At 49.4% G+C, this 25810-nt stretch overlaps 1 protein-coding gene across 2 annotated transcripts in view; it reads right to left on the bottom strand.

The window, feature by feature from the left end:
* WNT7B (Wnt family member 7B) overlaps positions 1-25169 on the bottom strand; it is a 98141-nt gene extending 72972 nt beyond the window's left edge. The window contains exon 1 of one of the 2 annotated variants that reach the window (XM_086610507.1): positions 25099-25169. In XM_086610507.1, coding sequence (XP_086466633.1) covers positions 25099-25169 — 71 coding nt within the window. Of the gene's footprint in view, positions 1-17923; positions 18007-25098 lie in introns of those variants that run through there. The other variant, XM_086610506.1, reaches the window with a different exon arrangement.
* Between the last annotated feature and the right edge of the window lie 641 nt (positions 25170-25810).

The raw sequence follows: 25810 nt of genomic DNA, 5'->3' as shown, positions 1-25810 counted from the left end.
GAGTGACTCCACCTTCTCTGAAGTCTTTCTATATCTTATAAACCCTTTATATATATATATTTGTGTTCAGGAATAATAACAGAAAAAGAAGAGAAAGATGTGAAGTATGTATGGCACTGGACTTAGTTTTATATAAACAAAGATATATCCAAAAAATACTTTACAAAGTAATAAACTAGAACCTGGTAGTGCTATAAAAGCCAAGGTCTCTATTCTGTACCAATCAATAGCTCCTATATATATTCTAAAAACCAGATCCTAGTCAGCTGACATACCAACAAGAGTTAGCTCTAGAGATGGGAAGAAAAGAGTTGAATTTAATTTGAGAAGAAAATCCTTCATGGTTTGGCTGCACATAAACAATGCTCTACCCACTGAAAGCCTGGCTTTTGAAATGAATTCATGCTCTAGAGGAAGGAAAAGCCAAGCATCCTCTCAGTAGCAACTGTCCCAGTTCAGCCTTGCACACTGGTATCGCACAGCATTTGCTGTGACTGAAGAATTGTAATGTTATGTATTGCTTGTATTGCTATTACATGCTCCAGTTCTGGACTCACAGGCCAAAGAGTTCATTTACCCCAGTGTTCACAAAGGAAATCCTGTAAAGAGAGCCTTTAATCCATGTCCTTTTTAACTGTTAGCATCACAGCATTTCTGAGTCTCTATACTTAAAAGTGCACCCGCATAAAGTTTTAGGTTTTGTGGATGGCAGCATATTGGGATGCTAAATAGTAAAATCTTCCTTAGGAGTTCAAGACCCCCACCAGAGACCCCAAAATCCTGCAACTGTAGAGCTAAGCACAATTTATGTGAAGCAGCCATGCAGAAAATCTTCTTCCAAAGCCAAATTCTCTTATTGATGTAAACTGCACTTTGTTTCTTACCTCTTTTACGTTCCCTCTCCTTCACTTCTCCCCCTGCCCCCTCCTCAAAAGGGGGATCATCCTCTTCCAGTTGAAATTAGCCAGCTATGAGTTGTGCCCTCTCCTTTATTATCTCTCTTCCTGACCAGTGATGGTCAGTAGCATCCTTGCTGGGGACCAATAAGCCTCAGCAGCACAGAAGGTGTCTCCGGGCTGAGGTCAGTTCCCTGAGCTGCTCTGCTCGCACTCTCTGGTCATACTTCCTAACCCTGCACTTGCCTCCTGGTTCCAGGATATGCTGATCTCCAGACTGTGGTCCTCATGCCAAGTTGCAAAAAAGCTGCTCTCAGGTGATTAAACGTCCAACCAACTGATGGGGCCATGACTTGGACCAGCAAGACAGGTTGAACGGTGATCCAGTTAAGCGCTGAACCTCCCAAGAACTGCCTCCCTCTCTGGTAAGCATCCTACAGCCTGGTTTATTCTCCAGCTCAATCTTTTCTGTTTTCTATGTCACTTCTCACTTTTTTCCTTCCAGTTGCTGGAGCCTTACAGCTCCTTCGCCTTTTCTCTTCCTGGATTGCTCACTCTCCTTCCCATTGGGTTTTCCACCTCACGCTTCTCTCCATTCCCTTCTTCCTGGAGAACACACAAGCCCTGCCCTAGCTGTCCCACATTTGCTACCCATCACTTCCCATCACCTTTCATCTCAGACTCTGGAGATGATAAGTTTTGTCCTCACGAGCAGCCAAGAGGCTGAAAGGAAAAACCTGACTTACTGATATAAACCCATCCGTCCCAAGCTGAGATTTCACTGACCATCTGACATTGTACATTTTCAGCTCACTCTTCATGGGTTTGCTAGTGAAAAAGTGAAATTGAGAGTCATCATTCAAATTTAGAACTTGCTTTAAGAAAGAGTTAAGCATGTATTGGAATCACTTTGTACTCGATGAACACACAAGGGTGCTAGGCACTGTGTATGTCCTGTTTTCTATGTCTGGGACGTGGTCTGCTTAAATATATGCCTGTAACTACAAGCTCTCTTAAGCCAGTATGCTTACACTTCATGTGTTTTCTTGAATTTAAGCCTCAGTTGCCATTGAAAGAGAAGCTTCTATTCTGGTAAGATAAACTATACATAAAAAGGCTCCAAAGAAGCAGAGAAACTCAAAAAAAGAGAGCCCTGTAGTGATGTATATATTTTTTCAAGAATTAAAGAATTATTATTTCTATACCTATCTGTATGACTGCATATAATCTTTCAAACACATTTCTTTCCCTACTCTTTCCATCTTCTTCTATTTCTCTTAACAGAAACAATTTTTCACAGTGGAAGGATACGTTGAATAAAATAATTTTTTGTTTATTATTTTAAACAAAATAAAAGGAAATCCAAAATATATATTTCACAGTCTAATATCAATAAACCACTGTGAGATATCTACTGGTAAGATGCTCCTGACACTTTTCTTGTGCGATAGAAAGCAGATTCTACCACAGCCTCACAATACCATCAACTCAATACCACCACTTTTTCCTGTATCTGTTGCTTCTGAACATCCATAGCTGTAATGGATCTGCTCAGAATTTTCTGTCATCTTAACAGTCACTCCTTTGATATGCTTCACTTCCTGTGTAATAGAGAAGAAGAAGGTGACGCACTGTTCTGAGGAACTAATGCAAGCAAAGTCATGCCTTTGTGCTAGGGTAAATGCAAATTACCCCCAGGAAAGAAAAACCCAGTCTCCTCTTAGGATTTGCTTCAGCTCAAGGGAGAGTTGGTGGCAATATTGTGCAGCTTTGCATTATCCAAGAAAGGCCAGAAAGACATTCCTTCAGTGTGCTGACAACGTGCTTCTCATCCTAGGCATTCTCTGAGACTGGGTCTCTTCTAGGCAAAGAGACGCAGCTGCAGAAAACCAACCAAACTAAGAATTTCAGCTGGCCCTAGCTCCACTCACAGGTGTGACGAAGAGAAGGACTGGGATCTGGGCTGAGATCAGGAAAACTCCACTCCAGTTCCCTGCCCCACTGGGCTGTGTGATTTGAGCCAAAGGATTTATTTAGTCTCTGCCTTCCGCAGTTCTGTGAAGTAAGTCATCTCCTGACAACACGGGGTGCTAATGGGCATACGTGAAAGTTCATGGTGGGTTCAGCAGGGAACACTGACAGTATAATTAGCTGCTGGAAGAGCTACCAGCAAAGCTGCTTGATGCCACAGGTGTGATACATATCTGGGTATCTCTGAAAGAGCAAGAGCAAAGAAAGCAACGTGATCATCTTCAATTTAATGGCAGTTTCCCTCCTGAGAGATTGTATGGTAAGTTTGAAGGTGTAAGAACAGCTTTAGGTCTAAATATAATTCCAGCTGAGGTGCCAGAGTGTGTAAACACTATCTCTGAGAGCTCATTTTGGATCACACCACATGGATCTGCCACCTGTCATCTTCCAAAATCTTTCCCAGCATCTGAACCCTCTACAATCAAGTAACGAAAATTATGCACCTTAAAGGGCCAATATGCACACTAAAAATCAGCAGATCAAAGTAGAATCTAGGACAATAAATATCGTGTTCCTTCTTTAAAAAAATTATTCCGGGAAACTGTATGGCTCAGGGGATCGGGATATGGAGCCTTTCATCGCTGATCCAAACATGACCCAAGTCAGTAGTGACTAAAAAAATGGTTACCGTTTGGCAGATGCTTTGTGGCCTAGAGTATTTGAAATGAGTTGATGGTCTTAATCCAGTTCCCAGTGGACAACTATCCACATCACAGCAACCACCACCACAATTGGCACCCTTATTGGCAGCCTTAGCAGGTTGGCCAAGGATTAAATAAGTACAGAGACTGAGCCACCCGCTGATGCCTAGCTAGAGATTGCCTCTCTAGGTCATGGATGAGACACGAGGATGGGGTGGAGTGGGGAAACTCACACACCCTCTGCTTGTGCTGTACTGGTTTTGTGGGTAAGGAGAGGAATTCATTTTCCAGGGCTGTGATTCAAGCACCCTTCATAAGCAGTACATTCATGTACACACATTTAAACACAAATTTAAAAAGGAGTCAGAAACAGAGAGAATTCCGGGATTTGCTCTCCTAAAATAAGGCGCCAGATTCATTTCTGGGGAACTCATCCAAGTCAGGGTAGTAATTCCAGGGCTGGCTTTAACAAAATGCGTACAAGCAACCTGTAAAGCAGCTCTGCTTTGAGAAACATTCCTTTTGCTGTGCTATGTTGTCAGTCATCGCTTTAATTATCTCACAAGATGTCTTAGAGTGAACATAATCCGTGCCAGCTATTGTCAGAAAGCTAAAGCTAATTTCTAATTAGGTATACAACGGCAACGATCATGTAAGCAAAGATCAGATACACCTCAAAAAACATATCTGTGCAACATGAAGAAAAGCAGGGCTTTTGTTAGCACTGAAAGTGTTTTTCATTTTCAGAGAGGTTAAACACACCAGTCCCTATGGTTTATCTTTACCCAACGTAGGAGATCTTCCTCCGTGAGTTGATGGATTTTACCATTTCTTTCCAATAAACAGCACCATCCTAACAAAATAACTGTGAGCTAAATCCTGCAGTTATTCAGGCAATGCTCAGATGGAACCAAAACTTCAACTTTAAACTAGGAAGCACCTAGGCTGGCTGAGTGAAGGGCAAAAGGCACAAGTTTTGCACATGCTTCCCTGTGTGAAGGCACAGGGCAATCTTCCTCCGCTTGCAGCCCAACCAGGCAACACTGGAAGAGGAACCGCAGCACACAGACAGGAAAGGCTTCCCCAAAGTCACACCAAGACCTTGGCAGCACTTGAAGCCACTTCTGTGCGGTTTCATTTTATGCCTCTCACAGCATTGCAGCAGACATGGCAAGCCATGACAGCTCTGCCCAAGTAAAGACCTGGGGAACGCATTCTGCAAGCCAAATTCTGGAGGCCACTCCTTTCCGATTCACCTCTGTGATAGCCAGAGCACTTCATCATCCACTGGACCTTATTACACCAAATCTTTAATAAGAAGGCAGGAACTTGTGTGAGTATCTGACTGGTATTTTTCACTATCAGACTGATTTAACACCCAGCTTGCATACCTATAGTAAGATGGAATTGCAATCCAGCCTGTGAAAGCAAGGCATCTTCTACCTACAAGAAGGAACTGTCATTGGATCTTTGCTGCAGTACGTCCCTCATACGTTTCCGTTTTTAAAGCTCTCCTTGCAAAACAGAAATCCCAGGAAGTGAAAGTGGCAAACTCTTAAAAGATTCCTTGTCTGTGATACATGTGAAATGGAGTGTCTTGTCCCAGGGAGCCATTTCCATTTGGTTTTATTTGCACCTGAATTAACGCTTAGATTAATGGGTCTTCGTGACGGGAAGGTCCGGGTTCGGAAATGATCAGAGAGGAAGGTGGTGAGAAGAAAGATCTCCTCACTGTTAGTTGCAGGAACACCACTTTGCACAGTGCGTTGCCTGACTCTGGACGTCCACATGCTCCTGCCATGCCAACACATGTTAGATGTGAAGAGCACCCTAACAGAAGTACTTGACCTAAACTGAACAAATTTCCTAATTGCAGTAAGACAACACTTGAGGGTGTGGTTACCACAGAAAATCACACCCATGGACAGATTAGGAGCACCTGGCTGCACCTCATGCCTCCTAATGTCCCAGGGGCATGATTATCTCATCAGGTGCCACCTGCCAAGTCTTGTTGCTGAGGAGCTGGCTTTGGCACGCTGCGCAGTTGGGGTGGGGAGAGGAGAGGAGCACACAGGGGCGGGCACACATGCTTGTCTCAAGTGCATTCCTCAAAATTGAGTGTTTACACCCGAACGATGCTTTGGTTCTGCTCAGAAGCACGTCTGCATTTGGGGGTTACGAAGGAGCAAGCTGTTGTTTCTAAATCCTCCCCTGCACCCCTCACATCCTCAGCACACTTGCATTGTGTGTTTCTGGTTTATGGATATCCCTGAACTTGCCACTCTCCAGCCACAGATTTTCCCATCACTCAGCGCAGCTTACAAGAGACTCAAACAGATTAATGAGCCTGAAGAATTGCCCTGCTGGCAATTTTCAAAATGCTTTGCCTTTTTCTCCCAAGAAAGGACAAAGCCAAAGTGGGACACAGGCTCTATGACTTCCAAAGTGCTCCAACCACGGAAACAGCACGCTGACTTCAAAGCGGAGAGCATGTGTCCAGGTGAGGTTATGCTGTGCGTATTGCCTCTGCATGCAAGCCCTTCTCATCACCCCTATTCTCTTTCATCCCCAGTTCAAGGTGTGAAGCCTAACCTCCACGCAGCAATTAGTGGATCACGGCCCAGCAAGAGAAGACAGACTAAACCTCTGCCTCTGCCAGGCCTGTTGAGCTCCTCTGGAACAACAAAGGTCATAAAACACAAGATAAAGCTCTGAGCCCAGAGGTGAGTTACTCTCGGTCGAAAGGGTCTGTCCAGGGAACAAACTTTCAGAGATTAGACTAATCCAGAGTCTGATGACCTTTAGGTCATAGTGCAAGAACTTCCTCTTTGATATACCTTTTGCAATATAACCAGAGTGACATTAACAACAATAACCTGACCCCATCCCTCCCCTCAGAAGCACCTACCCTGGGCAGAGCTCCCCAGAGACGGAGAAGGGAGAAGAACAAAAGACTCCAGGAAGTCTACTAGGGATGTGCCAACCTAATTGTTATGGGTGGTGCTCAGATACTGTGATGAGAGGTGCCAATAAAAGAAAACAACCAAAAACTGTAAAGCTAGATGATGTACCCTTGAGGCCATGGGAGTGGAGAAAAAGGAATTTACTATGAATCAGATGAAGCCATCTTTATTTGTACTCCCACCATCGGCCCTTTTGATAGCATCAAAGTCCACTGGATTTGAAGCTACTCTGACAGACTTAGCTGTAGCCCACAGCAGTAGGGAACAGACTTAAGCCCCGTCCTTTGCTCCTTGCTCACCGTGCTGTACAGCAGCGCTGTCCTCCATCTAGCAAAATCCTCCTCTCCTTTGAGGCTCAGCACAACAGGTCTGATTCAGAAACGTTCCCCTTCCTCTTCATTCCCCTTGAATTTCTCACCCTGAGTCATCGAACTACAATACAACTTTAATGTGGAAAGTTTTGTGGGTATGTTTTGTTTTCTTTTAAGTTCAGAAAAGAAAAGGTACAACCAGAGGGGGGGGAAAGAAAAGCGTCTCATGGTTGAGAGGACTCTTTTAACCAAGGAGTCACATGGCTCCCTGTCAAGCAGCCAAAGGAGTCATAAGAGATGGTGCCATTGCCCTCAGCACTCCCTTAACCATGTCCTGCCTGCTACCCAGCCTGCCACCAGCCACCCCGCACCCTGAGGCCGGCAGCTCTCCTCAGCCAAGCTTTGCTCGGCTGTGCCCATGGCGGGGTGGTCGGCTCCCATGGAAAGAGGAGGCACTGTCAGGAATAAATGATGCTCGTGACTTTGGTAAGCAGCGTTTTCCTCTTGCCCTCTACCCTAGGCCGCACTGGACACAGCGGTGAAGCAGGCAATCATGACGCTGTGTTTCAGACGAGACGCAATCGTACCACCTCCGCTGCTCGTGGTCAGAAAAGACTCACTGAAAGTAACGACGCAGCACTTACGCCGCGTTTTCTGTTTTCAAAGTGCTGCGGCAGCTTTCGCTCTCCTGCCCCTCCCCTACCTCCAAGCCATGCCAGCGTTGTTATTGCCCTATTAAAGCTGTGGGAAACTGAGGCAGGCAGAAGTCAGAATACTGCTATTCAGCATAGAACCATAGAAGGATAGAATGGTTAGGGTTGGAAGGGACCTCAAAGATCACCTAGTTCCAACCCACCAGCCATGGGCAGGGACACCCTCCACTACACCAGGTTGCTCAAAGCCCCGTCCAGCCTGACCTTGAACACTTCCAGGGATGGGGCAGCCACAGCTTCTCTGGGTAAACTGTTCCACTGTTTCACCACTCTCATTGTAAAAAATTTCTTCCTTACATCTTATCTAAATCTACCCTCTAGCATCTCAGGCATCAGTCCAGTCTTGGACCTTGCCTGTCTTCACCACAGAGCAAATCCCACAGTGCTCTTTAGAGGGGCTATCCCGCTGCCCTGGCTGGGATCCAGATCAATTAGAGATGCACCTGGGCTTTTTCAGATGCTTTCTTGCCTTGCTGCTGGGGATGTTAGGACCAGTGCTGGTCCTGCATGTCCATACAGCTCTGCTGGGCCCTACGTAGCAGCTGCTGCATTCCACCCCAGCAGTGCGTGAAACGATCCTTGCCCAGTTCACTCAAATATTGGGAGGATTAATTCACTTACGATCCTGAAAGAAAGAAACTATTATTAAATAGTAGTCAAATTTCATAATTATGTCTCACTTCAGCCAGATTAGGAGGGTGGATATGATTTCCAGTCCCAGTACTGCAGCACTTAAAACAATTCTAGATTAAATACACCTCAAATTGTTTTCCAGGCTCAACTTGCAGGCAGACACTGGTTTATATCTTTATGGCTTATGCTCACTTCCAGCTTTGAAAGCTGGGCTGCCCCACGACGCCTTGCACACAACGCGCAAATGCCACAGTGCTTTTTAAGTGCTTCTCTCTTCAAAAATAAATAATGTTTTGTTTTTATGTCAGCTCTCACTGGCACCAGAGGCCATAATGATTCTTTCAATAGCCCATAGAACTGATTTGGGGTTTTGAATGACATGGCCTCCTATTAATATTGCTTTTGCTGTATGTTCTTGGGAAACATGGCTACATTCCCTTTAAATTGTGTAATACGGCAGCCTGTGCCAAGGTTGTACTCGGATGGATACTGGAACAACAAGGCTTGTGCTGACTTTCTGTTTGGTTCTCCTCTCACTTACACCAGAGCCAGTCCTGCTTTATTAACTTTCTGAGCTGCGGACATAACCCCAGAGGAGAGATGCCTTGGGCCCTCAGGGCTGAAAAGACAAGTTATAAGAGCTTCCCAAAATGCTACACAGATTTATAGCGCTGGCCATCCAGAAGAAAATATTTTCGAAAGCCTTCGTTGCACATTCCAGATCCGTGCTGGTGGAAGATACAACTCATCGGCATTGTCTTTGTACCACAAATCTGTCAGTAAAGTTCCTGGAGTTCAAGAAGTTTTGAAGGGGGTGCCACTGATTAGCAACAGGGTGGCTCTACTTCAAATAATACGTTTGGGACACGCAGCGCAGTGACCAGTGGACATGGGGCCACTTCACAGAAGGAAATTCCTCTGCCGCATATTAAACATCTGAGGCTAGCTTTTGCCTTCATTTGCACACTTGCTATAGCACTGGATGTCCTTTTTTTTCTTACTACTCAGGAACTCAGGGTGAAATTTGACCTTGGACAAAGAGCTGGAACAAAGACTATGTCACCATGATGATTAAGTGGGATTTTTGCATAAACGTGAATTTTATCCTTTGTGGGTTCCTGCCACGGTGGAAATCTGATCCACAAGCATAGGCTGAAAAGAAAATAAATGTTCAAAACTGTAACTACGTCGTGGGTACGAACTGTATGTACTATTAAAATTACTTCCAGAAAAAGATAAAATAACTCTCTCCTTTAGCCTGTCTTCAGATGTTCTAAAGAAAGTATGATTTGCTGTAAAATAATTAATAGGTGATAATCATCTTGCTGTCAGATCCTAGTAAAAGAAAGATTTTTTTTTTGTGATGAGAGCAATCATTTGGTCTTAACTGTCTTAACTTTAGAAAAGCTGTCTATACTCCATTAGAATCGAACGAGGCAGCTAACTTGCAGCTCCATTGCACTATCAAGAAAACTGCCTTTTAGAAAGAAAGCCCAAGAGGAAAGCATGGAAAAGGCAACTCAGTGGTTTATCTAAGGTTTATCCTAACAACGTGTAGGCAGTAACAGAAAAGTGAAGTTGTAGAAATACATTGCATGTGAAAAGAAAAACCTACTGAGAAAAAACTTTAAGTCTCTGTATCTAGAATTTCTTCACATTTGCTCTAGTTGAAGTATTTGCAGTGGCCCTTATGCATGTGTTGTAGCAAAAGCAAATACATAGGAGTTGTCTCAACAAGAAGTAGTCAACAAGTCCTACGCAGCTCTCCGCAATGGAGGGAAAAAGTATCCTTTCACTTTTGGGGAAGAATTGAAGGGAGAGTAAAAGAGAAGGAGAGGGTGCTAATAACCCTTAAAGGACTGAAAGACATTTTCAAGGAACCTGTTGTCTTTGGCTTATCTTCCAGACCACTCCTGTGCCTGAGCTCCTGGTCTTTCTTAGCGTCCCAAGTAATTCTGGGCTTGTAAACCTGAAGCTTTCAGTGACGAGTTTTTCAGCCTTTTGCCAGAGTATTCCCATGTGCATGGCACAATCCCAGAAGTCACGGAGATTTTGCTCTCGTGCGTAGGTATTTTGGTCATGGTTCTCATGACTAGAGGCCTGGGTGGTTCTCATGCAACTCTTCCACGTAGAGCGCTGCTGTAATACTGTATCAGTTATATACCTGGGGCAGGTTGGGGTAATGCTGTACAAGAGGGCAGTGAAGCATCAAGGAGGAAGGAGCGAAAATAATGAGAAAAATCAAGAAGACAGGTGAACCTGGAGTTGCAAAAAGCCATCTGCCAGGTAGTTGGCAGGTAGAAGTGGTTTGCCAGCACACACAAAAGGCACTGGTGAGAGTCCACTGAGGGTAAAACGACACACAAAGGTTATGGGCTGAAAAAAACAGGCTTGCAACATTAACCAGTTCTGTAACACATGGTGTCAGCACATCTGCAGAACTCCTTTGATCTATAGCTGGTCCCAGCTTTTTGTTGCTTGTGCTAACTTGGGAGGACTAGAGTGTTTAACTCCATTTTGGGGGTTAGGAATCTCTCTGACAGTATTTCAGTACAAATTACGCAGTCCCATGCACTGGGAAAACACTTGGCACTGTTCTACCTTCAGCGTGCCATGCTGCCAGGTACACACGGTGCATTTTTTCCATTGCATAAAATGTGTTTGTCAGTCTAACTCTGTAATTGCAGTTTGCTTTATTTAGTTCTTTAAAACTTCCTTTGAAAGATTGTCTTCCGAAGGCTTAGCCTTATTCTTTGTTTAATATGCAAGCATAACTGCATTTAATCTTCCCCATTCACCTGAATATTTCATGTTGCTTTATACCTACTTGTTATATTATGCTAGTAATGCAGCACATGTAATAATTCCATGCCATCGTCCTACAAATTCTGGATGCTGCCACTTTTCCTTATAATTACTGAAGTCATTACTTTTTTTCAATTTTAAGGCGTGCTAGACATCTAATTCTCAGCACATGCTTGCCACAAAGGGTTGAGAGAGGTGCCTACATCCAAATGCATTTGGATTCGTGGATATTCAGAACTTGAGTGCTTGGCCTAGACCATGGCAGGGAGAGGGGTGGCCAGTCACAAATTTACCAAAGCTCTGCAGTTTTAGGCAAAGAATTTTAGTCTGAGTCTCTCAGAGAAATGGCGGGCTTTATTTTCTAGAGCTACCAAGAAGTAGCCCACTTTAACCGCCCACTGTAGGAGAAGATCAGGTTCGAGACCATCTAAAGGAACCTGAAGGTGGACAAGTCCATGGGACCTGATGAGGTGCATCTGCGAGTCCTGAGGGAACTGGCAGATGAAGTTGCTAAGCCACTATCCATCATATTTCAGAAGTCATGGCAATCTGGTGAAGTTCCCAATGACTGGAAAAGGGGAAACATAGCCCCCATTTTTAAAAAGGGAAAAAAAGAAGACCCAGGGAACTACAGGCCAGTCAGTCTCACCTCTGTGCCCAGCAAGATCATGGAGCAGATCCTCCTGGCACCTATGCTAAGGCACACAGAAAATAAGGAGGTGATTTGTCACAGCCAACATGGCTTCACTAAGGGCAAATCCTGCCTGAATAATTTGGTAGCCTTCTATGATGAGGTTACAGCATTGATGGATAGGGGAAAAGCAACTGACGTCGTCTACCTAGACTTATCCAAAGCATTTGATACTGTCCCACATGACATCCTTGTCTCTAAATTGGAAAGACATGGTTTTGATGGATGGACCACTCAGTGGATAAGGAATTGGCTGGATGGTGGCACTCCAAGAGTTGTGGTCAACAGTTCAATGTTCAAGTGGAGGCCAGTGATGAGTGGTGTTCCTCAGGGGTCAGTACTGGGGCCAGTGCTATTTAACATCTTTGTTGGAGACATGGACAGTGGGATCGAGTGCACCCTCAGCAAGTTTGCAGATGACATCAAGTTGTGTGGTGTTGTGGACACGCTGGAGGGAAGGGATGCCATCCAGAAGGACCTTGACAGGCTGGAGAGGTGGGCCTGTGAGAACCTCATGAAGTTCAACAAGGCCAAGTGCAAGGTCCTGCACATTGGTCGAGGCAATCTCAAGCACAGGTACAGGCTGGGCGGAGAATGAATTGAGAGCAGCCCTGAGGAAAAGGACTTGGGAGTGTTGGTGGATGAGAAACTCAGAATGAGCCGGCAATGTGCACTGGCAGCCCAGAAAGCCAATCGTATCCTGGGCTGTATCAAAAGGAGCGTGGCCAGCAGATCGAGGGAGGGGATTCTGCCCCTCTACTCTGCTCTTGTGAGACCCCACCTGGAATACCGCGTTCAGCTCTGGAGTCCCCAACACAAGAAGGACATGGAGCTGCTGGAGCGGGTCCAGAGGAGGGCCACGAAGATGATCCGAGGGCTGGAACACCTCTGCTATGAAGACAGGCTGAGAGAGTTGGGGCTGTTCAGCCTGGAGAAGAGAAGGCTCCGGGGTGATCTTATAGCAGCTTTCCAGTACTTAAAAGGGGCCTACAGGAAAGCTGGAGAGGGACTTTTTATAAGGGCATGTAGTGATAAGTCAAGGGGAAATGGCTTTAAATTGAAAGAAGGCAGATTTAAGTTAGATAAAAGGAAGAAATTTTTCACTCAGAGGCACTGGCCCAGATTGCCCAGAGAAGTTGTAGATGCCCCATCCCTGGAAGTGTTCAAGGCCAGGTTGGATGAGGCTTTGGGCAACCTGGTGTAGTGGAGGGTTTCCCTGCCCATGGCAGGGGAGTTGGAACTAGATGACCTTTGTGGTCCCTTCCAACCCTAACCATTCTATGATTCTAAGTCACATTACAATCACTCTCCCATCTGTGTGTGGCAGCTTCAGTACAGGGAAATAGGCTGTATCAGGCAGGTAACCCAAGCTCACGGTGATTATGGCAGCCCAGCATGCAAATATTCTTTATCTTTCTTGTTTCTGCTGAGCAAAAGCATTAGCTTTAGGTGATCCTGAAAACAGCCAATATGCTTTGAAGGTTTGCTTGTTCTGCCTCTAAGCCAACACCTCTCTGGGGGACAGTAAAGCTGAAGTCCTATTCCAAATCCTCTTATAGAAGACTACTATTACAGTATCATGTGAAAGGAGTATCAAAGGATCTCAACAGAGCTCTCCTTGAACGTGAGACACTGCACAAATAGAGGTCGAGAGAGCAAGCTTATCCTAAAGAGTGCAAGGTCTCAGTTATAAGATGAATAATGTGCAAAAAGCAGGGAAATGACGGATTTACACCATAGTCCAGTGACTGAGGCAGGGACAATCCAGTTCCCATAACAGCTAGTTTTACAACAGAGGTGGATACCGCCCTGAACGAACCAGGATGGGAAGAGCCTGCCAGATTGTGTTGCCCTGACTGTATCAGCTAATGCGGGAGCATCAGTCACTCTGGTTGATATTAACAGGGAAGCTGTGCCCACCGCCCCCTTGAAGGTTCTGCACCACAGAGCAGGCTGGCTGTCCTCTGCTTGTATAGCTCCCTCCCACACTACGCGGACCAAGAGACAAGCTTCAGGGACTGTGTCCAGCAGTTCTAAACTTTAGGCATTAGGCATGAGTACTTCCTGTAGGCATATGAAAAATACGCGTCCCTTCTAGCTGGCTTACAACGAGTGCAGAGGAGCCCTGTTGTAAAGGATGTGGTACTGTAAGGACACGGGAGCATCAGCAGAACAGATGTAAAATGTGCAGAGAATTTTTCTCCCTCTATATTTCCGAACCAGCCAGTAACACCTACTCGCTAATATGAATTACTTGCTATATTACAGTGTTAGAATACATAGCCACTTTGAAGATTTCTGCTGCTATTACTACATACACACACTCTCTCTTACAAGTTATTCCCAATCGCTTTATAGCAAATAACTAAATTAACTCTGTCTATGTACCAGCAGATAATCCCCAAAATAAGCTTCTTAGGAACCGACTCTCATGTTGCTAGTGAATGCATCCAGCCCTAAAGAAGATGAACAGTGAAAGGAGTACACTAATGGAAAGTTATACTAGCATCATCTTCTTTAGAAGCAGCTAAATATGTGTATGTGTACAGACACAAGTGCGTTCAAACATGCACTGCAAGAAACAGTGCCAGGCAATATTATATACAATCCTGGGTTTTAGACATTTATACTAATTACATCGTCATGATTAAATGTCAGTTTTATACTTTAAATATGTAATTGGATTACTAAAATATGTCCAGAGCATTAAAATTCACCAATCATCCTACTACCAGCTATTCTAGCTGCAATCAGTTTTCTTTTTCGAAAAGTCAGACGCTAATTGCTTCTGGTTGTAAAAATGTTTACAGTGTCTCTGAGGGCCAAAGGTTAGTAGGCAAGCACGCCAAAGAAGATTACTTTACCAGATAGCATACTTACAATATAGAAATCAATTTTATAAAGAAATTGGTTCTTTAAACTAATTTTGACTAATTTTGGATGTAGTCTACTATAACTTAACTTTCTTCCCAGCTACTGCACACAAACCACTGAGGCCCAGGTGTCTTTTTCATTCTGAAAACGAAATTTCATTTCATTGTTGCCTTTTTCATTCTGAAAATGAAATTTCATTTCATTGTTGCCTTTTTCATTCTGAAAATCCCTTTTCATCATAATGAGATTTTTGCTTTACAGCTTTCCCAGCAGAACAAACGAGCTGCATCGCGTGTCCCCCCATCCCGCCCTGACTCACACACACGGAGAGACAGAGCACAGACACCCTGCGCTCGGTTTGCTCATCCGCTGCACATTGTCCCTGGTGGCTTTCTCTTTATCCCTGCAGGACAAGCAACTCCGAGGCCGAGGAGTTGTTCTCGTAGCCAAAAGATGATAGAGATTTCAGGCAAAATTAACGTAACCATTGACAGCGCATGGGAGTGCACTAAATAGCAGCTTGGGAAGAAGCATCCTCCCCTCCAGAGAGCGAGGGTAGCAGAAACAGGCACCAGAAGATAATGCTCGAACAGGCTCTACTGCGCTTTAATCTTCAAAAGCTACCATTAGTAAGCCAGAGAAGTATATTTACCCACAAGATAAACACCACAAGTTCGCTAGGCTACTATCCATTAAGCACTGAAATAGCTCCTCTTTCTTTTAACTTCCAAACGGGAGCGAGGCGAAGCACCGCGGCGTGCCTGGCTCTCGCTGCCGCTGCTCCCCGCTTGCTGGGGTAGCGGGGGGGCGAAAGGAGGGGACACAGCTGAGATGCAGCCAGAGACTGGGTCCGGGGGTGGCACGGAGGGAAAGCGAGGAGCCGGGGACGAGGGGGCATCGGGCAGCCCCTCCCCGCCGGCCCCGGGCGCGCTGCTGTCTCCCCGGGGAGGCAACCGGCTCCGTCCCTCTGGAGTGATGGATGGAGGGAGGTGCGCGTTGGTTTGGGACTCCGCTTTGTTGGGTTTCACCTCCTGATCCCTTTCCCTTCTGCTCGGCTGGACTGCAATAGCCACCTCGGCTCCGGCTCCGCGGGTCCAGCTCCGAGTGACCTGCCGCGGAGGGGCTGAAGCGGGATGGCCCAGGGAGAGGCGAGGGAGCATTATTTATCCGCAACAAATTCTCATCGTCGCGGGGCAGCGCTCAAAAGATCCCCAAGCAGTTCGCTCTAAATAAAGCAGGCATTGCTTCCCTTGTATTTCCCCTCAGCAGTCGCCTTAGTATTATTATTATACTTCTATAGCTTTTGCTTTCGGACCTTATAATTATGTCACACAGCAAGGGAAACCGCTAGCATCCCAGCATCTGGTGTGCGGTTTAAAACTTTTGTTTCAAGATTTGGACTATTTATAGAAGGAAAACTTTGTAGGATAGTAATTTCCTACGGTTTTGAGAAAAATATGGCTACGCTTATATTAAAAGGGTGTATTTATTTATTTATTATGACTCCTTCCTCCTGTGTTTTGTTGTTTGGGTTTTTTTTTAGGGAAAAGAAAAAGATAGCACTGCCTTTTTTTTTTTTTTTTTTTTTTTTACAAGCTTTTGGTCACCTACCAGCAGGCACATCTCGACTATGCATGGAAACAGGCAGCTCTGGCTATTTGGTTTACTGAACAGCATCCGACCGAATTAAACCTGAGGTGCTTCCATAAATTAAGCGCCTTTAAAAATCGGTAGCCAAGGCATATGCATTTCATTAAGAATTAAGAATGTAGAAATAGACCTTTAGTTTCTTTTTATGGGTGTGTTTATTCCTACTTTTCATCCACAGCAGTGGCTTCTATTTTTCCACAGCCCGCAGAAAATACGCACGCACACGCATAGAGGAACACACGCACACGCGTTGTTTATGTGCATACGCTCCCGTGCATGCATACAGAGGAAAAAATAAGATGTATAGATATATAAATCCACATACAATTCAGGGGTAGGAGCCTAAATTTTGCACCCGCCGGGGTGCAAAAAGGTCTGAGCTCGGCACGGGGCTGGGGAGAGAAGGGAAATCCCGCAGCCGAGGGGAACGCGAGGCCGGAGATACCAAGGCGCGTTGTCCCCATCACCGACCAGAGCTCGGCCGAGCCGAGGCGAGCCTCTGCCGCAGCCCCCGGGACGCCTGGCCCGGGCCCGGACTCGGACCTCCCGCTGCGCTTCCCGGAGCTCCCTCGGGCCCGATCCCCGAGTCCCAGCACGGAGGGGCACACCGCGCTCCGGGGCTGGGGGGATGCTCAAGAGAGGGAGAAGAGTTCGGATTTTAAACCGGCTCCACCGGCCGGACGACCTGCCGCCCCCAGCGCCCTCCTCTCCCCACGGCTGCCCGAACGCGTGGTCGGGTCCCGCCCGGAGTGCGGGAGAGCAAGAGCCCATGACAGCCCCCCGGCAGCCCCTCCGGGCTCCGGCGTGCAGCCCCGGCCGGCCCCGGCTCCTCTCGGCACCGCGTCTGGCCGGCACCGGGACCCCGGCCCACCCGCCCCGACCCCCTAACTCGGCGCCCGGCGGGGACGGAGACCCGCCGGGGAACCTGCAGGAGCACGACGGCGGACGCTCGCCGCAGCCCGCACGGACTAGCCCAGCCGCTACTTATCCACCGCAACGTTAGATACAGATATAGATATTAAAAAAAAGAGACCGAAACTCCTTGCAGTCCCACCCACCGACTCTCATTTCCCCCACCCCTACCTCCACCCCCTTCCTCACAAGGAAAAGGTCCTGGAGCCAGCTCTAACTGCGGGACTAGAGATCCCTCCGGAGCAAAAAGCAGCCGGCGAGCAAGCGCCTCCGCGGCCGGAGGGCTCTCCCCGGGCTGCGGGGATGGGCGCTCGCCGCCGGCTGCAGCCAGCCCCCCGCTCCGCGGGATCTCCGCGCAGAAAACACACTTCCCCCGACGAGCGCGAAGCGATGCCCATCTCCGGTTTGGCAGGAGGAGGAGTCGGGGTCGGAGTCCCCAGGGGAGACGCCGGCCGCTCCGCGCCCCGTGCCCCGCCGCCCTCCGAAGGTGCGCCCGCCCCCGCCGCGGGCACGCCGGGCCCCGGCCCCGCTGGCGAGGCAGCCCCGGGAGTTACCTGGCGGTGCGCACCTTCCCCCGGCGGGGTCCGACCAGCAGCGCCAGCAGCGCCGCCACCAGCACAGCACCTCCGCCGCCACCACCATCACCATCCTCACCACCGCGCACTGCACGGAGCTGCCGCCCGTGCTGGCTTCTCCCGGCTCCCTCTGCTCGCTTTGCGCATTGCCCCTAGGTAGCTGCTAGCGGGGTCGTTTCAAACAGTATTTTGAAAAAAAAAAAATAAAAAAAAATCTGGATCACTTACAGGTAACTCCCACTGGTAAGGATGAGGAAAATCTGAGGGTAATACACTGAGAGTAACACACTGCGAGATGAAAAAAGGATCATGGCTGAATCCCGTTTACACTCTTGGAGTTCGCTTCCTTGGTTATTCCTTTCTGGCCCCCCCTGGTCGTAATTCCCCACCCTTTTTGGTGTCAGCTGTGGCTTGAATCTGAGTTGGAATCCAGTCCCTTGGGCTTGGGGGGGCTTTGTCTGTTTGTTTGTTTGTTTGTTTGTATTGTTGTGTCTAATATTCCCCTGGTGCTAATGCTGCTCCCTGTGCAGAGTATGTGCTGCTGCTGCTGCTCTCGCTGCTGCTGCTGCCTCTGGGCTCCTGCCTGTCATGTCTCAGTGGTTGGAAGTTGTTACAGTGGGTTCTCGTGTTGGAATGAGGATGGTTTAAGGGATTTGGATGGCAGAAAGTGCCTCTCTCTCTCTCTCCCCCTCTCTCTGTAACTCTCCTGAGACTCGGGGCTGCCATTGGGCAGCCAGTCACTGCAATCCGCCTACTTTTTTCTCTCCCTCTCCCTCTCTCTGGGTTTGATGTTGTGTTGTTTGGCTTTTTTTTTTTTTTTTTAAAGGGGAGGATGACAATGGAGAGACACTGATCTAGCCCGGGCTGCAATGAATCCGCGCTCCCTGGCTGAGCCCTCTCCGGACGCCGGGCTCCGCAGGCGCTCCTCGTCCGCTCCGTGGGGCGTTTTTAAAGCTCTGGGGCGGCCGGCTCCCTGCCTCTGCCCTGGCACCCTTTCCGCTCAGCCCTGGGAGACATCCCGAAAGAGCTGGCAGCTCACAGCTCCGCTCTCGGTTAATTGCTTTATTACGAGCGGCTGCCCCAGTTCCCTCGAAGGGTTCCGCCGTCCCTCCAGCTTCGGCGGGGGTTTGGCTCTCGTTGTCCCAGGTGGTGAAAATTAAGCTTCGATCTCAAGGGGATCTTTCCAAAAAAAAAAAAAAAAAAAAAAAAAAAAGACGTATATGTTGCCTCAGCCCTCCTGAGTGAGAAATAAAGACGTGCACACTCGTAGCTTCCTGGCGAGATTGGGTTTCGCGTGAGAGAAGGGGAGGGAAGGGACTGGTGTGAAACAGCCGGTGCAGGGGGGCGGGCGGGGGGCGCAGCGCCTCGCCGGGGCGGCAGCGGCTGCTGGCGGCTGCCGGGTGCCCGCAGCTCCCGCCGCTCCCGCCGGAAGAGCTGGCGTCTCCTCTCTTTCTCCCTCTCTCCTTCCTGAGAAGATGCCAGTCCGAAGAGACGTTTCCCGGCAGGTTAGTTGCCTCTCCCTTGCCTTTCCCCCGAGCCGGGCGGCTCCTGCCCCCTCCGTGCCCCGGGGAGAGGGGATGGATGCTCGACCCTTCCCCGCTGCGGCGGGCGGGAGCCCTTCGCCCCGCGTAGCCCAAATTGTGCGGCAGACAGTCGCTCTTCCTCTTTACCTCGTTGGACGTTTGTCCTTTTTTTTCAGAGGGAAGGAAAAAGAAAAAAGATAAAAAAGTTTTAGTGGTGGGAGAGATGGTGGAAAGAGGCGCGCTGCGGATGCCGGGGTTAGGGCTTGAAAACGAACCCCGAAAGAGAAACGTGCACCGCCGATAATTTAGCACAAACGCAGCCGAAATGAGCAAGAACAGGGCTCCGAAGTCTCCTCGGTCCATAGGGTTTGTAAATGTTCGTCTCAGGTTAATTGCCTAATGACTGAAGGAGTTTTCTTGGCCAAGAGCTCTTCCAAACAGCCCGGGAACACCTCCTCCAGTTAACCAGTCCCGGCACACGGGCGCAGCTGTCTCCGTGACACAACGAAATATTCCTTCAGATGGAATGGGAATTGCAGAATTGGTGTCAAAATGTTGTCTGCCGTCCAATACGCGATAAAAATCTTCTCGGGGTTTGGTTTCATTTAACCACTTTCATCTACAAGTTCAGTGCAGGCTCTGGGACAGTCAAAGTCCTTTTGAGAAACGCTAATCTCGACTAAAGGGACAGGAGCTTAAACCTTTCAACGATTATTTACATCCCAGAATCGTCTTATTTATAATTCTTTAAGATTCTAAAATCGTCGTATTCATACTTCTGTAAGTGTGCGCGTATGTATATAGAGAGAGAGACATACAGATGTGTGTCTCCTGTAGTGCCCGTTCTCCCTCTCAGACATACAGGCTGGGGCTGGGGCAGCTGTGCTGGAGGTGGGCTAGGAGAACGAGTAGCGACTGTTGATGCTTTATTTGTAGCATTTGTTCGGCTTCTGATACATGTTTTAAATGTGCATCTGCTTCTAGAGATGTGCCTGGGGGAATGAACAAAAAGTGTGTGTGGGGGGAAAGTTGATTGTAAAAATGAAAAGTAAAGGCTGGAGTTGGAAAACTTCGAACTGGGGTTGGCAGAGTTTGCCTCAGTCCAGCTGAAACGAAGACGGTTTACCAATCTTCACAATTTTCGAATCGAAGCTGGTTTTATCCACAGCTTAGCTGTGTAGGCGAAGGAAACTTGTATAAAAGAAACTAAAACGTGCCGTTTCTTTTCGGGAAGTTAAATTTTATTCTAAAACCACGGGTCGGTTATTACGTCGGAAAAGTGACGATGATGATGGTGATGATAAGAATAAGAATACCCTTGTAAATTGCATCGAAATGGTTTCTGTGTCAGCCGGGGGTCGCGAGAAGTGCACTCGTTCTGTTGATTGAAGCTGAATATATTCCCTTCAATGAAATGATGTGGCACTGGAGGAGACGGTATTGTCGGTAAGGTCTAATACGGGCGTTTCAGCATCTGTCGTTCCCTCTTCCACAAACAACGCGTATTTTGGACAAAACAGGGGCAGAACGGCACTGAAACGGTTGCCGACACCACAGTCGGGCAGATGAAGCTGAGCAGGCACGAATAAAGGTGTTTTGTTTTTTGTTTTTTGTTTATCTGTCTATTCCCAGCTGCGGCTTCCTTCTTACCCCAAACCTGGAGCCTGTCCGGCGCAAAAGCACGTCGGAACCCGGTAAGAGCTTTGAAGGTATGCCCGGGAGGTAACGCACCCCACCTCTTTCTGGTCGGAATTGGGTATTTCTTATATTTCACGGAGCTGCAAGTTTAATGTCAGGGGAAAGAAGAGGGGGAAAGATGAGTCACCTAAAATGGGCGGATATCTAGTTGGCAGGAAGGGCGAGGAGTGGCAGCGGTGGCAGCACAACCCAGGGTGCTCGTGGAGGGGCCGAGGAGCGTGTCGTCCCGCCGGGGAGGACGGTGCCAGGCAGCTCCGGTGTCGCAGTCGTACCTTCCGGGGCTCCGAGCGTAAATCCCGGGGGAACTGCTCCCGGGGTCTCCGCGGCCTCGACGGGACTCTCGGCGCTGCCACGTGGTGCCCGCCGTCGAGGCTGCGCCCCAGACGCTGCCTGCCGGGGGTGCCGGGCCGGGTGCCCGGGTGCCCGGGCTCCCCGCGGCCGGACAGCCCCGGGGACAGGCGAGGGGAGCGGGATTTCGTTGGCGTTCGCTGGAAACGCAGCAAAGCCAAGGCGAGCTTCGCCATAGGGGCAGGTAGCGGGGTGGGCTGGCTCGTTCCCTGCTGCAGCTCCCCGAGAGGGAGCGGCGGGCTCCGGCCTCCCCGGGAAAGGGCAGGGGTAGGGGAGCGGAGCCCCCGCCCCGCAGCCCTGTGCGCCCCCAGCTCCGCTCGGCTTTGCCGCAGGCGCACGGGGGAAGCGTCCCCGCCGCCCCTCGAAGGGGTGCCGGCACATTTCGTTGCTCCCTTGGGCAGCGCCAGCTCCCACCGCCTGCATCCCTCGAACCGCACCTTGACCTCCTCCCGCGGGGGAAGAGGGTCCGTCCCGCTCCCCTTGGCTCAGCCGCGGCTGCCCCCCTGCTTTCCCTCCAGAAAAGATGAAGAGGAAAAGGATGGGGTTTGCACCCAAAGCCGCGATCCGGGCACTGCCCGCAGCTCCATCTTTCCGAAGGTCACATCACTCATCCCCAGAGCATCTGCTGTGATTTGCATCTGTGGTACAGCTGTGAGTTTTAACTTCCGACGTATTTATTAATTAAACTGGAGCCGAGCGCTCTGCGATCTTCGCAGGAAATATTTCGGTTTCAATCCCGCTGCTAGCTGAGGTCAATATTTGATGTGATCTATTTTCGCCAAGGGATACGTGGAGTCAGCAGGATGCAGGCGCTTTACGCTTTGCAGCCTGGACGGAAACGTCATTGACAGAAATATCAAGGGATGCTTCACCTCACGCCTCTCTCTCCGGCAAACTCGAGGATAGGAAATAGAAACGGGAACAACGGGAATTCCTTGAGAGGGAGGACTACCGGAGCCAGATCTTGCTTTCTCCTCCTAACCTGGACAGAGGGGCTTCTTTGTGGTACCCTGCTATGGCATCCCACGGGCCGCCCCCAGCCCTATCCAACAGCTGGGTGAATACTTACGTATTCATTGCGTTATTTTCTCTCCCCTCGGTCTCGCGTTTGCCGCTGAAAGCGGAGCTTTTAGCACGTTTTATGAAGACACGAACACGTGCTACTCAGCAAAGGGAAAAATGGAGAGAGAAAAAAAAAAAAAAACCCACACCAAAATCCTGCCCAGTCTAACCTCTTCGCTATCCCTGCCACAACGACTCTCTCCCCCACGCTGCAAAATAGACTAATGCACTGGAAGAAAAACTACGTTATATCTGACTTCATCTCCCCCCTTTTCCTAGGCAAAGGGCTCACGAGGAAAGATATCATTACACTCAAAGGATATGGTTTCAACAAAATGGTAGTTCCAGTGGCTGATGAAAGAGGAAATAATTGCATCCCACACGCCTAGCCTAGAAGTAGCCCCGGATCTCAGAGCAAATTTCTCTCCTATTGTTCAAAGTGAAGTGTCCTCAGCGCCTCGCAGGCACGGTGATGGATCTGATGGGATTTCTGTAAGGGCTTTTACTGTTCCTGCTGTCCACTCGGTTTTACTTTCAGGCTCAGTCCGACAGCGTTCTTGTGATTTTTCCTCTGAATCCCCATTCTAAACCAGCCACAATCAATTTCGAAAAGAGATCTGCCTTCCAGACTGTAACATGTGCCCAATCTTCTGTTCCCTTTAACAATAAAACCGCAGTGAAAGCCAATAGCACTATCGTTACCCTCGTTTTGCAAAGCGTTTTCCCTGAGCTCGCCTGCCTCTCTGCGAGGGATGCGTTGTACGAAGTCCTCCAGCTATTGAAGCAGCCGGGGGTGCCCCAGTTATCGCTTCATTTACGGATGCACAACCTCACCAGGTTCACTTCTCATCTAAACAACCCCCCGTCAGTCTGAGCCTGGAGGACGACCGAGCCCATCGCTGCCGACCACCGTCACGACAAAGGGCGGCGCAGGTATTGAGCCCCGCAGAGGTCAGAGAACCGGGCGCTCCCTCCCGGCTGCGGCAGGCAGGATTTGGGGCTGTCCCCGGGCACGGGCGCCGACCAGGGCAGGGGTGGACGCGGGTTCCTCACCGGGGCAGGGCAGCGGGCAGCGCGGAGGGCGTCTCCCGCGCCCCCTCCGCGCCCGCGCATCCTCCGCAGGTCGCCGGCGGGACAGCGCTGTGCTCCGCCGGCCCCCGCGGCGGCACCTGCGGCTGTAGGGGCGGGCCGAGAGCCGTGCCAAAAATAAATAAATAAGCAAACACAGAGGGCTCCAATCCGGCTGGTGTCCGCCGAGAGCCTGCTGGGGACCCTCCGGACGGCAGCCGGGGGTCACCGACCCTGTTTCGGCAGCGCCGCTTCCCTTCTCGCCCCCGAGGAGCCAGATTTAATTCCTCCCCCCCAGGGTGTAACCTTAATCCTCGGCTCTGGCGTGCTCCCTCTTGCAGATTCCCTCCCTTCCCCCGCCAGCCCCCTCCTCCTCGCCGCTGCCCGGGCTGCTGATAGGGGGGACAGGGCTGTCCCCGCCGCGCATCGTGCCCGGAGCAGCGCCCGCGGCGGCGGCGGGGCGGGCGGGCTGCGCAGCCCCAGCAGGTCCCGGCGGCCGGGCGAGCCGAGCCGGGCCGGACCGGGCCGGGCCGCGCAGTTCCCGGCTTGTCGCTGCCCCGCTGCCATCCCGCTCCGTGACGGGACAAGGCGCTGCGCCGTGCTGCCCGCCGGCCTGCCCGTCCCTCCGGGGAATTGCCCCCGCTCCCCCGCCTTTGGGGGCTGCCCTTTGGCTCCCTCCCCCTCGCCCCCCTTCGCCCGTATTGATTTCAAGGTGGGAAGCAAACGTTTTTGGATTGCAACTCACCTTATGCATTCTTGATCATTAAAAAAAAAAAAAAATCAATCCCGCAGCTATGCAAAGACAGGATCTTTAAAGAGTTTGTAGCTCGACAGGTAAGGACTCGGCTGGGGCTCAGGAATGTGGAAATTCAACTCAAGTCAGCCTACTGCGACGAGCAATATTAATAAGGGCATACAGGTACGGGAGGGGGAGAGAGGCAGAGGGAGAAACTTGGCAACTAAAATAACAGAGTGATCTCGATCGCGGTGATCAAATACCGAGGAGCAAACGGCGGGCTGCCCGGGACCCCCCGCTGCCAGCCGGCCTGCGGGCCTCCGAGCCGATCCCGTCGGCAGAGCCCGCTCGGCTTCCCGGGCGCTTCAGCACGGAGGTAGCCGGACCAGTTGTCAAGTTAATTTCAACACGTCCGTGTGATGGATAGAAACGCAAATTGTGTCTAGGCCTGCATAAAACAAATCCCTGAGTGCAGGTTCAGAGCAGGGATTCCCCTCCTCCCGCCCCTTTCGCCTTTTTAATACTTAAGCTCTGCTCTATTGTCCCAGCAGCAGCGGCTGAGTTAACTCTGTCAGGCTGCTTTTTTTTTTTTTTTTTTCTCCCTGAGAGTACTGTACGCCAGAGATAATATTTAAGTTCGCTTAAGCAGTATAAATAAAAGGATCCGTCATCACCCGCGACCGGCTCCCTCCCGGCTCGGCGCTGCCGGAGCGCCCCGTCGCTCGGCGGCCCCGCAGCCGGGCATCGCCCCGCCGCGCTGCCCCGGGACCAGGGAGAAACACGGCCGTGCTTCTGGGGGCTGCCACTGCTTGGACACCCGGGGGAGGTGGTGGGGCGGAGAGAGAAATAATCACCTCTTATTTTCCTTTTTTTTTTTTTTTTTTTTTTCTCTTTGCAACATTTTGTTCACAGCTCTTGTAATAACGTGACCCAAAAGCCGAGGAGATTTGTCGTGCACAAGGACTTACCCTAATTTGACATAGATGACTCCAAAGCATAGAAACACGTAGAAAATCCACTTCCGAAAGTTTCTGTGCATGATCTAGAGAATGGACTGAGCCATAAAAATTGCACAAAAAGTCGAACTGATCTTGCCGATTAAATCCCAGTCAAGAGCATTGCTGAAGCTACCCAGAAGCAAAGCCGGCCGAACTGTAAAAAATCAACACCGCGCAGACAAGCAGCTCTTCCCAGAGCCATGGTGACCGAAACCGGCTCCGATATTAAAGCTATAGAGGGAGGGAAAAATAAAAAGAGCTGCTCAAAACCCCAAGACAGAGTCTGAGGGAGAAAATGAGCAAGCACTGATCTCGATCAACTGCCTCATAGAGCCCTGAAGTTCAATGTGTTTTTACTTGTTCTGACTTCCCCAGGTAACACTACGTATCTTGCAATCTGTGGCTCCAGGTAGGAGGATCTCTCTCTCTCTCTCCCCCTCTCTCCCTCTCTCTCCCTCTCCTGCTCTTCCCCCCACCCTGTATGTGTCAGGATCTAAGACATATCTTATCTGTCTGTGTGCATGTGCGTGTGCGAGTTACGCGTGTGTTTGTGTTTCAAAAGGCATGTCCTTAAGCCGGAGTGTTGGGGAAAACACGTGAAACGTATCCAATAAGGGAAATAAAGGACTCGTCTTCTCAAACCGAAGCATTTTTTCATTTCCTCTAGTATGGTAACGCGGCT

The sequence above is a fragment of the Tauraco erythrolophus genome, chromosome 4, assembly GCF_009769465.1.
Source record: "Tauraco erythrolophus isolate bTauEry1 chromosome 4, bTauEry1.pri, whole genome shotgun sequence".
NCBI classification, from domain to species: Eukaryota; Metazoa; Chordata; class Aves; order Musophagiformes; family Musophagidae; genus Tauraco; species Tauraco erythrolophus.
The sequence above is the reverse complement of the archived record's forward strand: the minus strand, read 5'-3'. Positions and strand labels throughout refer to the sequence as shown.